Source organism: Sinocyclocheilus rhinocerous, unplaced genomic scaffold (assembly GCF_001515625.1).
Source record: "Sinocyclocheilus rhinocerous isolate Xijiao unplaced genomic scaffold, SAMN03320098_v1.1 scaffold1045, whole genome shotgun sequence".
NCBI classification, from domain to species: Eukaryota; Metazoa; Chordata; class Actinopteri; order Cypriniformes; family Cyprinidae; genus Sinocyclocheilus; species Sinocyclocheilus rhinocerous.
This window is the reverse complement of record NW_015645361.1, coordinates 1,019,838-1,032,831: the sequence shown is the minus strand read 5'-3', so window position 1 is coordinate 1,032,831 and position 12,994 is coordinate 1,019,838. Positions and strand designations below refer to the sequence as shown.

General features: G+C 35.5%; 1 protein-coding gene across 2 annotated transcripts in view; it reads right to left on the bottom strand.

Moving 5' to 3' along the window:
• Positions 1-472: 472 nt before the first annotated feature.
• Positions 473-12,994, bottom strand: part of LOC107705996 (dymeclin-like) — an 82,235-nt gene continuing 69,713 nt past the window's right edge. For both annotated transcript variants that reach the window (XM_016509557.1, XM_016509556.1), the window contains 2 exons: positions 12,381-12,494; positions 473-1,036 (listed from right to left, as the gene is read on the bottom strand). In XM_016509557.1, the coding sequence (XP_016365043.1) occupies positions 887-1,036; positions 12,381-12,494 (264 nt within the window). In that variant the 3' untranslated portion in view covers positions 473-886. The remainder of the gene's footprint in view (positions 1,037-12,380; positions 12,495-12,994) is intronic.

Sequence of the window (12,994 nt, the reverse complement as noted above, 5' to 3'; positions counted from 1 at the left end):
ATTCCATCACTTGCTCAGCAATGGATGCTCTGCAGTGAATGGGTGCCGTCAGAATGAGAGTCCAAACAGCTGATAAAAACATCACAATAATCCACAAGTAATCCACACCAGTCCATCAGTTAACATCGAGAAGTGAAATGCTCTCCTGTTTCAGACTTTTTCAATGAAGAAAGCAATATTATTGATAGAGGACTCATTTTTTTAGCCGGAAGCAACAGCCTGAAGTTAAAAACATCTTAATGATGGATTTGTTTCTTATAAACACGCAGCTTTTTGCTTCACAAGACATTAACTGATGGACTGGAGTGGTGTGGATTACTTGTGGATTATTGTGATGTTTTTATCAGCTGTTTGGACTCTCATTCTGACGGCACCCATTCACTGCAGAGCATCCATTGCTGAGCAAGTGATGCAAAGCTACATTTCTCCAAATCTGATGAAGAAACAAATTCATCTACATCTTGGATGACCTGAGGGTGAGCACATTTTCAGCAAATGTTCATTTCTGGGTGAATTATTTCTTTAAGAATCATTCCTAATGGAGTCAAAGTATGATTAATGTTCACCGTCAGACAAGAAATCTTTTGGTTGGACTCATTTTCCCCACGTGACCCATGACCCACAAACAGAAACAAGCATACAAACAAATGATTATCACAATCAACCAAAGTGTTTTAGCTACATCAGAGCTGTGACTGAAACTCCAAATCGTACCAATCCCAGAATTCAGTGCAGCCGGCGATGAGCATCCGTGTTTGTTAGCGGAGCAGAAGCTGCAGCCCTTTGAACGGTGCGATGAGGACGGAAGCTCAGGGGTTCAATGCACGACGCGTGAGCTGTGTGTAGGCACTTACACAGACAGACACCTGAAGAGTCCCGCGTCCCGTCAGGGCGAGTCCATGCTGAACAGCTCGATGCCCTGAGAGTTCCAGCACAGACCCACTCCAGAGTTAAAGACCAGAGACCAGACGTACGGGATGAAGAAATCCTCCGGCTGCTCCTCCTCCACGTATTTAAACTTCAGCTCCGGAAACTTCTGCAGGAGAAACACGTATCCATTCACTACTGCTGAAATGTTCAAATCGATCAATGCATCTCTACACAAACAACAAAGTGGCCAGCAGGTTGACCTTTTTTATTGTGTTCAGTCAGTTAACTGAATTTTATTTTTTATATTTTTCAGTTTTCATTTTAATTGTAATTTTTACATTTTTAGTAGTTTCTTAATATTTCGATTTAGCTCTATATTTCAGTTTTAGTAATTTTAGTACTTTAACTTAAACTTTTTTTAACTTTACAAGTGTCAGGTTTTTCCATCGCATTTTTATATTTCATTATATTTCATCTTTATTTTAAATACAATAATTTTTTATATATTTTTATTTAAATTCTTTAGTAATTTGATTATTAGTTAACAATAACAACACTGATTCAAATCAAGAGCATTGTGAGAAACTGACATGAACAGCAACTAAAATATGCAGTATAATGGTATAGTATTTATTAATATTTTGAATTAGCTTTTATTTTTATATTTTCAGTATTAATTCTAATTTTAGTTTAAGTTTTAGTCATTTTGTTATGTGCTTATTAATTAATAATTAAAAATTTCAACAGAATTGTATTTGTATATTTTCAGTTTGTTTTAGTTTTCTGATATTTCTATTTAGCTTTATTTTTTGTTTTAGTTTTAGTAATTTTAGTAATTCAACTTAAGCTTATTTTATTTTAGTTTACGTTTTTTAGGTTTAATTTTTCATCTATTATATTTTAATACGTCAACTTATTTTATTTTAGTTTGCTTTTTTTATCTCATATTTGCATTTCATTTTATTTCATCTTTAATTGTAAAATAACTTTTTTTAAAGTTTAATTCACAATATCAACACTGACTAACATCAAGAGTGACGAGAACAGCAATAATGCACAATGCAAGTTTTTCTTGTCTGACAAAAATTTCTCATCATCTTGGATCTGACTTGTATTGCGATCAGTTCTGGTGTAAATGTTCACTGCATTCCTGAAACGTTTTTAATTAAAATGAAGCAGAGCAGAAGATGCTTTAAATCTGAATTATTTCACCTTGAAGGTCATAACATGAGATGGATGAGATGTTCAGAAATAATGCCCTGAAGGCACAAAGATCAGCTCTGAGATAAGACAGTGTAAGTCAACATCCAGCGTCATTCTCTTACGTAAAATGACTCATACTGATGAAAGATTATATATTAAAGATAAATATTCATTCTGTAGAATCACATGCACCGATGCAGCGTTCACCATCAGGTCCATTTTCATTTCCTGTGGTTTGATTTTGATTGTCACATCAGTGAAGAGTTTTGTTATTCTTTTGTAAGTAAAAACATTCGAAAAGGACTGAGTGCAAATGAAGAGCGTAAATAAGCATTGATAATGAGCGCTGAACACAGATACTGCGCGCGCGTTATCTGATTTCAGGTGAAGCGCTTGCAGTTTTGACGCAGGTGTAATTCCATCCACCTGTGAGGTAAATACACTTGAGTTTGATTGATTATATGACACACGGGAACACCTCACACGCTGCTTTTCATGTTTAAATACAACCCTCTTAACCTCTGGTAAAGCGATACGCGGCGCTAGTACCTGAGACGTTAGCAGCTAATCAGGTGAGGAGGAGACGGAGCCGCAGGGTTTGAGTTCCTGAGCGTCTACATTTACACCGGCCTCGCTACTGGACGCATTTTGCCATTCATTCATTTTCCTTTCATTAATTCTCAGCCTTGATCCAACCAAACAAACTACGAGATGAATCACAACATTAAAACATTTGATACAAAGTACAAATACATTTGAAAAGCAGGATGAATCAATTGAATCAGTTTGGGTTTTTATGTCATTTCAACATCTAAATATATAAATAAATAAACATCAAAACTCTCATATTTACTAACAGGTAAGTTAGCAACACTCTTAGCCTGCAACAGCGATTTCTCTAATATCTCATGTCACTTCAAGTTTGTGGTTAATGTTACACAGAACCAGGAATGATGCTATTAAACAGGATTTTTATGCTACTAAACTAACTTGAGGCTTTAACTGAAACATATATCATCAGTTCACATCTCAGATCATGGTAGTTATCAATTCTTACGACAATTTCAGCAAATTTCCAATATAACAAAGAGTGAAAAATTTAAGGGGGTCTGAATACTTTCCGTACCCACTGTATATATATATCTTATATATATATATATAAGATCTAATGACTTATAGATTGTATACACAGAATTTAATCCATCTATAAATCTACCTATCTACTGTATCTATAAAATTTACATCTATAAAAAGTATAAATAAAAGACAAACAGAAAAAAAAAAACTAATTTACAAAATAAATTTAAAAGGGGTAATGTGCTAAATTGTCATGAGAGCAATAAATAAATAAACTCCATGAAATATTTAATGAAATTAATAAATAAAATAATGATAATAATATAAAATTAAATCTGTAAAATATATAAAATTCACCACAAAATAAATAAATAAAAATAGAACTAAAATTTGTAACCCCAGAAAATATCTTTCAATCACAATCCAATCAGATGCTGGAGGATAAAATCAAGCTCCGCTCCATAATTTCACTATTGAGATTTTGAAGGTTACACCTACAATCCTTCTGCTCTGTTACAAGAGCTCTTGGTGTAGTTTTGACTTGCTAACTATGGCCACTGTTTCTGCTTCTCAGTATCAATGACCACTGATCCGTCTCTAAACAAACACAACGACTGATTCCTGCCCACAGGAAGCTCTCAAACGTATAAACTGACTTTTAGGAAGAGCACTTTCTGAAACAGGAAGCTGTCTGTCTGTGGCTGCGGGTAACGCCGTTCACTCTTGGCTTTATTCGCAGTACCACAGAAATCCTCCTTCTGTTCTTTTCAGAGGCCACGGAGGAAAAGAAGCCCAGAAGACATTAAGAAACTCCTTTTACTGGAACCTTACAGTTCCCCTGGAGCGATTCTGCAAACAAATGCTGTCATTTCCCATCAGTGTAAAAAAACCAGGAGGCTGGTGACACACTGCTTTTCAACGGCTGCTGCAATGAGCAACTCTCTGGAAGTCCTTCGCTGCCAAGCTCTTGGTGTAGTTTTGACTTGCTAACTATGGCCACTGTTTCTGCTTCTCAGTATCAATGACCACTGATCCGTCTCTAAACAAACACAACGACTGATTCCTGCCCACAGGAAGCTCTCAAACGTATAAACTGACTTTTAGGAAGAGCACTTTCTGAAACAGGAAGCTGTCTGTCTGTGGCTGCGGGTAACGCCGTTCACTCTTGGCTTTATTCGCAGTACCACAGAAATCCTCCTTCTGTTCTTTTCAGAGGCCACGGAGGAAAAGAAGCCCAGAAGACATTAAGAAACTCCTTTTACTGGAACCTTACAGTTCCCCTGGAGCGATTCTGCAAACAAATGCTGTCATTTCCCATCAGTGTAAAAAAACCAGGAGGCTGGTGACACACTGCTTTTCAACGGCTGCTGCAATGAGCAACTCTCTGGAAGTCCTTCGCTGCCACAGAACCTTGAGAGTTTGTGGCAGAGAAAGCTTTGTAAAGGTTTACGTTTGTGAAAAAAAACATATGCAAACTTGACAGCACATGCAAACGTAGCCATTCATACAAACAAAATTGTGTGTCTAGTGAGTTTTTTGTGGATTTACATGAATGAATATGCGCTTTGAGACTCAAATACAGGGCACTGGCATTGCAAATGAATTTGAATAAGATTAAATTGCAAAGTGATTTATCACAGCTGATGATCAATTCAGAAACGGACACTTTGTGTGCAAACTGATGCCACAGAAAGGATGTCATCTGATTTATGCATTTCTGCATCAAAATCACTTTCCAGTATAAATCTAAATAACACAGAATAACTCAGAATTTTCTTCTTTGAAATGTGAATTCAGGCGCTATCATCTAATGAAATCAATCTGAAACATTTCAAGTATGATGATATCATATACTCATATAAATAAATATTTACAAATAAATGTATAGAATACATTCATTCATTCATTTTTGCATTAGTATTAGTTTCATGACAATTATGTACATTTCTCTCCAAATTCTCACTAACTTTAAAAAAAAAAATTTTTTTATTCATTTGTAAATTTGTGATTTCTTTTTCATTAGATTTTTTATGGCAATAAAATAATTTAATTTATAAAATTAAAAATGTTAAATAAATTGTAAAAAATAATTATAAATATAAATATGTATTAATATATTTACTATAAAGAAAAAATATAAATATACTATTATAATATAATTTTAAATTCTATATGTTATAATCAATATACTATTTATAATTATATATAGTGTAATTATAATATTAAAATTATATATAGTATTTATTTATAGTAAAAAAAAACACTATAAATATAATTACATACTTTTGTAAATCATGGATATTTATTGCCAGCCACAAGTTGTCCGATATTTGGTACTGCCACAAGCAAAGGCATGTGTGTGTGTCCTACCTATCTGCATGTGCTGCTAATTGCACAATTGTGACCCATGCTGGCAAAATGAGTCGGAATGCACACGGGCTAATTTTGAGCTACGGCAAAGTAGACTAAAAGATTTTAGTTGATTTTGAGGTTTTCACAAAAATGAGTTCATTAAGCCCTCGTCTAGTGATCCCAATGCTCCAAATAATAATTTTAGATGTTTAATTATCTTTATTTGCACGTTTTCTGAGAGGAGCACCTTTTCTCCACTCCTTAATATAAATATACACAGTATTTAAGTATTCACACAAACATAATCTGTTATGTCTTAAGTGAACGTTTGGGGAACTGTTGGGGAAAAACATCTGATGTGTAACATTATATTAGATCCATGCATTACTATTGACTTCAAACAGGTGTAGCTCAGTCATTTTTTGTCTGATTCCAACAAATCATACACCATTTTCAAATTTTGAAAAATTGCTCATTGTGACTCATTTTGCCAGCACAGGTCACAATTATTCTTTATATGACCCACTCTACAGCCACAAGGTGCATGCAATTCATTAAATTTCACAAGCAAATTAGGACACTTTAAATCAGTCTTGGCCGGGAATAAATGAGAAATCCATGAGCACACCAGCACAATCTGCTTTATTCTCAGAATTAAGTCCAATTTCAGATTTACCGCAGGTATACGTCAAATAAAGGAAAACAAAGATGGCTTTGCAACACCGTCACGCTCTCTGCTCCTCTCTGGTGGAATGCGCTACTGAAACCATCACAGCAGAAAACGCACACTTACAATGCATTCAAGAAATTCCTTGGGAATCAAACCGATGATGTTGGCATTGTTAGCGCCATGCTAATGCCACACAACATATACAGGCGCATAATGGGCGGTTTTCTGAGGAGAATAAGCTATAACGTGCATTTCGCATGATCTTTAACACCCTGTCTGATTGAATACTAACACTTTAATATTTGAGACGTACACCACATCCAGGCTTATTTCTCCACGTAGGGATCTTAGAAGGCTAAGATCCCTACGTGGAGAAATAAGCCTGGATGTGGTGTACGTCTCAAATATTAAAGTATTAGTATTCAATCAGACAGTTGAACATTAGCTACAGGAATCGAGAGCCAACACAAACGGCTCAAACCCAATCCAGCTCAACCAAACGCTTACAATATCCTACATAAAATATGCAGGAAACAACTGGCCAAAACCAACAGCTGCGAGGTGGCGGGTCCATCAACAGCGATCCGACCCAACCCCGATCAACCCGAGCCGACCCAAGCCGGTGCTCAGGTGAGTCGCAGGTAATCGACAGCAGGTAAGCTGCCCATGGGCGTTAATAATGCATCAGCATCCTATCATATTCCCCAGCGCTCTCATTGTGCCAAACAGAGGCTGCATTGAAGCGCTTTCATATCTGACTCCACAGAAAGGGCTCAGAAGTTGGCTGGACTCGCTGACTCCGGGTCTGCTGGCTCGGCTACACTGCGGCTCTATTCACAGCCTCTCAAAGTCTGTCTGTTCCTTTCAGACGCCATGCGAGCACACGGACCCGGCCTGTCACACGTGGGAGCACATGAAGCGACTCGCGTGATGAGGGACTCGAAGTCGAAAGGTCAATGGCTTTCAGGATGGCTGATGGCAGAACACAAGGGACGTTTAGCTCATTCTTTATTGTCTTCAAAACTCTACGGGTCAATGTGTCAAGAACACGTCAAGAGCTTGTCTTGGTCATATTTGTCCATAAAATCAAAAGAAAGAATTAAGAAATTATATTCTGCATATATATTTATTTATTTATTTTGTGACAGTGTTTTTAGACATTTAAGCACATTTCCTACCAATTCTCATTACTGAAAAGTGAAAAAAATTCTCATTATTGTAATGCAAATGTAATTAGTAAAGTATTTATACATCATGCCAGTACTTTTATGCTGAGATCAATTCATTACAATAAATTTCTATAAATGTTATTGTATTACCCAAATTAAAATCTTATGAAAAAAAAAATCACAAGTTTACAAATAAATACCAAAATGTGTAAAATGTACTCAACTGGATATATATAATTTAGAAATTTCTAATATATATATATATATATATATATATATGACTTGTAACCCAATAAAATATCTTCAAAATCCCAATCCAATCAAAATCAAGTCCCATCTACATTGTTTCCTGCTTATTTTTGCTCGTTTCTCTGTCAATTAACCCTTTAGGCGCCAGGGATTTTTGGGAAAAATGCTTGACATCACGATTTCAAAAGCTTGTGGCTTGAAAGGACTTAAAGATAGAGATCTACTGTAAGCCTACTTTTTCATCAGTAATATTAAGGAATTAATAGATATTGAATGGATGTTTTAACATATTTGCATGGTTTTTTTTCCCCGTCTTTTTATCCTCATTCCAAATGATCAGAAAAGAGGAAACCAACAATAAAACAGGAGAAAGTACTAAATTACCAACAGGCTCATCAAAGTGTTTGATCCAGTCCTGATATACTTCTTCATTTCTCAAATAAACCCAGCCACCATTGTCATCGCCATTTCCAGCCCTATTTAGATCCAGACCAGCTGCCTCTACCACGTCTCCCGGCTCTCCCACATGGCGGCACCATTGCGCTGCAAAGATGTACCGGGAGAAGTGCGATCATTAGACGACCGATCGTCATTTCCAAAAAAATATTCCCCTTCAGAGTCAGAATCGGTCAATAACATTTGCAACACATCCTTTAAAGAGGAAATAAAGCGGTGCAGGGATTGATGTCAGAGTACATATGAGTCCCACTGAGGGCAAATGTAAGTCCAGAGCTATTTAAACACTCAGATTTTCTCTGAACTGAAGTCTTGCGTCAAACTGTAGAATTGGCTCATGGTTGGCTGCGCTCCAAGGTCGCCAGTCGGCTTGGCCCTGGTTTGCAGCAGTCGGAGCCTCAGAGCAGAGACGGTTCACTAACACACACACACACACACATTTACTTAGCTATCTAAATGGGGACATTCCATAGGCGTAATGGTTTTTATACTGTACAAACTGTATTTTCTATCGCCCTACACCTAAACCTACGCCTTACAGGAAACTTTCTGCATTTTTAAAAATTTTTAAAAAACTTTGTTTACTTTATTTTTATACCAGTTTTACAAATGAGGACATCCCCAAAGGGAGGTTTTTGGAGATTTTGTCAGGTTTAGCTCAGTTTTGGGTACAAATTTGTCCCCAAAATATGGTTAAGTAGGTACACACACACACACTCATGGATCTGTCTGCTCACACACACACGGGAAACAGACACAGATGATTTTATGTAAGAATGCAAACACACATATATTAAACATGAGAGATGGTTACTCACTTGCGTCTGATTAAAGACATATACTGATAAGAATTTATGCAAATGTGGATATTACATATCCATAATGGAGTCAAAATGTTGTTCCAGAGGCAAGTTATTAGATTTGGATGAATTATTTTTTTTTCTTTAAAATAACATGCAATGTTAAATCGTGTAAGAAAAAAAAGACCAGAATCATATACACTACTGTTCAAAAGTTTGGGCTCAGTAATATTTTTTGTTGTTGTTGTTGTTTAAACAAATTCAGCAAGGATGCATTAAATTGATCAAAATTGACTAAGTGACTAAGTGAATAATGCTACAAGAGATTTCTATTTCAAATAAATGCTGTTCTTTTAAACTTTCTATTCATCAAAGAATCATGAAAATAAAAATGTATTACTGTTTCTACAAAAAAATGAAGCAGCACAACTGTTTTCAACATTGATAATAATCAGAAATGTTTCTTGAGCAGCAAATCAGCATATTAGAATGATTTCTGAAGGATCATGTGACACTGAAGACTGGAGTAAATTCAGCTTTGATCACAGAAATAAATTACATTTCAACATATATTCACATAGAAAACATTTTAAATTATAAAAATATTTCCAATTTTTACTGTATCGACCCCAAACCTTTGAACTGCAGTGTATTATGAAATTAAACAGGGACACTTTGGTTTTAGGATGACTTAAATCAAAATAACCCTAGAAGCACAAACTGAGGATGTCAAAGTGAGTTTGGCTTCTAAATGAGAAAGCAGTCTTTCTCATGACATGTTAAGTGTCACATCTGAGTATTTCAAAATGCATCCAAAAGTCTTATGAAAGCATGTCTGAGTGTGTGTTACACTGATGTCGCCCTCCCTCACAGGAGCCACGGTGTCTCTGTCTTATCACCACGCAACACACACACCAGAACACTGGCCGAACAACAAATTCCACCGCCTCTGTCACTCCATCCACGTCACACGCGGCTGTCGCTGCTCCTATTCAACACTAAAGAGGGAGAGAGAAAGAAAACCGGAGAGACAGAAAGAGGTAGAGCTCTGGGCAGACAGGCAGTCTGGCCCTTCATGCTTCCTTTGTTTGTGTTTGTGTTTGTGTGTGTGTGTTTGCGTTTGTGAGGAAAAAGTCATACAGACTTGGAAGGAGTAGCAAAATGATGACAGAATTTTCATTTGTGGGTGAACTATCCCTTTAATTCAACAGTTGACTCAGCTTTCAATAAAAAAAAAATCATTTAAAAACTTAAGTTGATTTGCTGTGTGTGTGTGTGTGTGTGTGTGTGTGTGTGTGTGTGTGTGTGTGTGTGTGTGCGCGTGTTTGTGGTGGAATAAGGGCTGTCTGTACCAGGGCCGAGGGTACGGAACATCCCTCAAGCACAAAGCTGCTCTCTTGGGACTCTGATTCTGATAAGTGTTGCCCACTGCATGCTTGAGTGTGTGTGTGTGTGTGTGTGTGTGTATGTGAGTCTAGATGTCTAGACGAGAATTTTTCCATCAAAGTCAATCAAAGTCCTGGGGACGGCAACACACACACACACACAAAAAAGGAAAACATACAAATAGAAATGCACACACATGCCAATAAACCATTAGAGAAAACCTAGCAGAAATTAGAGATGCAATACTATGTATTCTCAAAATCAACAGTAGACTCAGACAGTGGGTTTCATGAATAAACTAGCTCAATATATTTTACTGGGTGGCCGGAACATTACAAATAATGAATGCATTCGAAGACGTGAAATATTATTTCCAATCATACTGTCTCTGCGAGTATATGACACATGGCATGATTTCTGCTAATAATCCCACATATTTTCAAATCAGTTGCCAGGTCACTGGAATTTCTCCCGGTGCTCCCAATCCGGGCCATTTGCATGCGCAAAATAGGCTATACTCTCAAAATATAATAACTTTAATCTCGTTATTGCTACAACTTAATTCTCGTAATTTTGCCTTTATTCTAAAAATATTTCGACTTTATTCTCGTTATTTTGACTTGATTCTCAAAATATTATGACTTTATTGTCGTAATGTTGTTATTATTTTTATTTACGTGGCACTAAAACGCCATCTTAGTAAACCACTTAGTCAAAAAGTATTTTTTTAAATATATAATTATATATAATTTTTATATAATTTACAAATATACATATATTTACAAATAGGTTGTATATATATATATATATATATATATACAAACGCACAAAGGCGCCGGCGCGCGCTGTAGCCCGTATCCTTTCATATCAAAGCACGAAATAAACTATGTGCATGCAATGTCGTGGTCAGTTCAGTCATGAAGTTACCAAAAAGGTGATTAAAGCTGCCTTAAAACTGTGCATGCATGTAATATATTTTATATGAGTCACATTTAAGAACATGTCTCTGAACCTGAAGTGGGTCAAAAAAGGTAAAAAGAGTTGAGAGAAAATATGATGAGTGTCAGATCCGCGTCACGTTCGGCAGCGGCCGCTCTTAAAGAAATAACCAAAATAACCTAATAACCAGCTGCTGTGATGTCTATTAATCAAAGGACAAAGAAAAAAAAGAGGAAAAAAGAACTTTTATAGCTTTAAGGATTCATCTATATTTAATTTAGAATTTGGTGTTTGACCATTTCAATTTCTGTAGCCTATATTTCTGCTGAAGGGCACAGGTAAATATGACATTTATTATAATGGGTTTATGTGAAGATTGTTTTAAGTTCACTTAAATTAGAAGTTATTTTTTAAAGTCTAATAAATTATAAAATTGATTGCTCTCAATTACACTGTAATGTTGAATGGCTATAGTCAATGGTTAAATATTAGGGGTGGGGGAATTTTATAGAGAAATTAGTATTGGTATCATGGCATTCAGTCATAAAAAAAGATGCCATTAAACAAATATTAAAAATATACTGTTATATGTTCATGTACATATATGTTGTTTGTACATTAATTTGTTTATTTAATTTTATATATATATATATATATATATACTGTACTAGATTTATATATATATATATATTTACTAGATTTTCTCTAAATATATATATTTTTTTTTTTACAAAACTAAAAATGCAAATTCACTTTTTTCACTCGCTAAATTAATCTACTACTACTGTGAAGTGTTTTCATTTCAATAAAATATTGCAAAACACAAGGCTGTTTAGAAATTTTTTATTTAGCTGATTATTTATTTATAAAACCATTATTAATAATTTTTACCATGGTAACACCTGATGTACGCGTGCACAGATGGCAGTTGTGTGATTCAGTCAGCTGGTGAATTATTAATCCAGTGTGTCTTAAAAGAATTTGTTTTCCTGTCTCTAGGAGGAAGTGAAATGTCACGGTTCCATATTTAGACGCAGCTAGATATTTTGTTTTGAAAATGGAACAAATATCAGAGTGGAGAGGTCAGACGGGTGGAGAGGTGGAAAGCGGGTCGATGACGCCAGATAGACGGCGTTTGTCTGCTTAGAGTGTTTCTGTGAAGTTGTGAATGTACGAAACATGCATCATCATAAATATCTGTGCACTTACCTTCAGACGTTCTTTAGGGAGGGCCGCCGCACCTTTCTTGATGACCTCTTGAACTCTCTCCACTGACAGGTCACTTCCTGCCTGTTCCAGTCGCTGGCTGAAGAATCCAATCACCTGCCACACACACACACACACACACACAGTCAATGCCACAACGTCAGTGCAATGACAGGAATGCTGTAAAGACTGAAATTATGATGTTTGCACAGTGTGCGAGATACGTTATCCCACAATGCAATGTGTGTGACTTGACCTTCAGGCCTGAGAGTGATGATTGAATCAAAAGCAACATCAAATGACATGTTTTAACATCTCCTGACTCATTTGAGCATCAAAAGTTAAGACATTTGTACACAAAATTGGAGTAAAAATGCAAAATTACGGCATATTGAGTATATATTTAAAATGTATTATGTTTAATTTTTAATTACCTAAGAATATACATTTTATATATATTATTTAGTTCTAAATATTGTTATAAAAATATTAATATTGTTATCAAATTTGAAAATGTATTTTCATGTATAATTTTAATCATATTTAATCATTTAAACCTAAAATGCATTTTTATATACTGTTTTAATATATGAAATATATTATATATAATACAATTA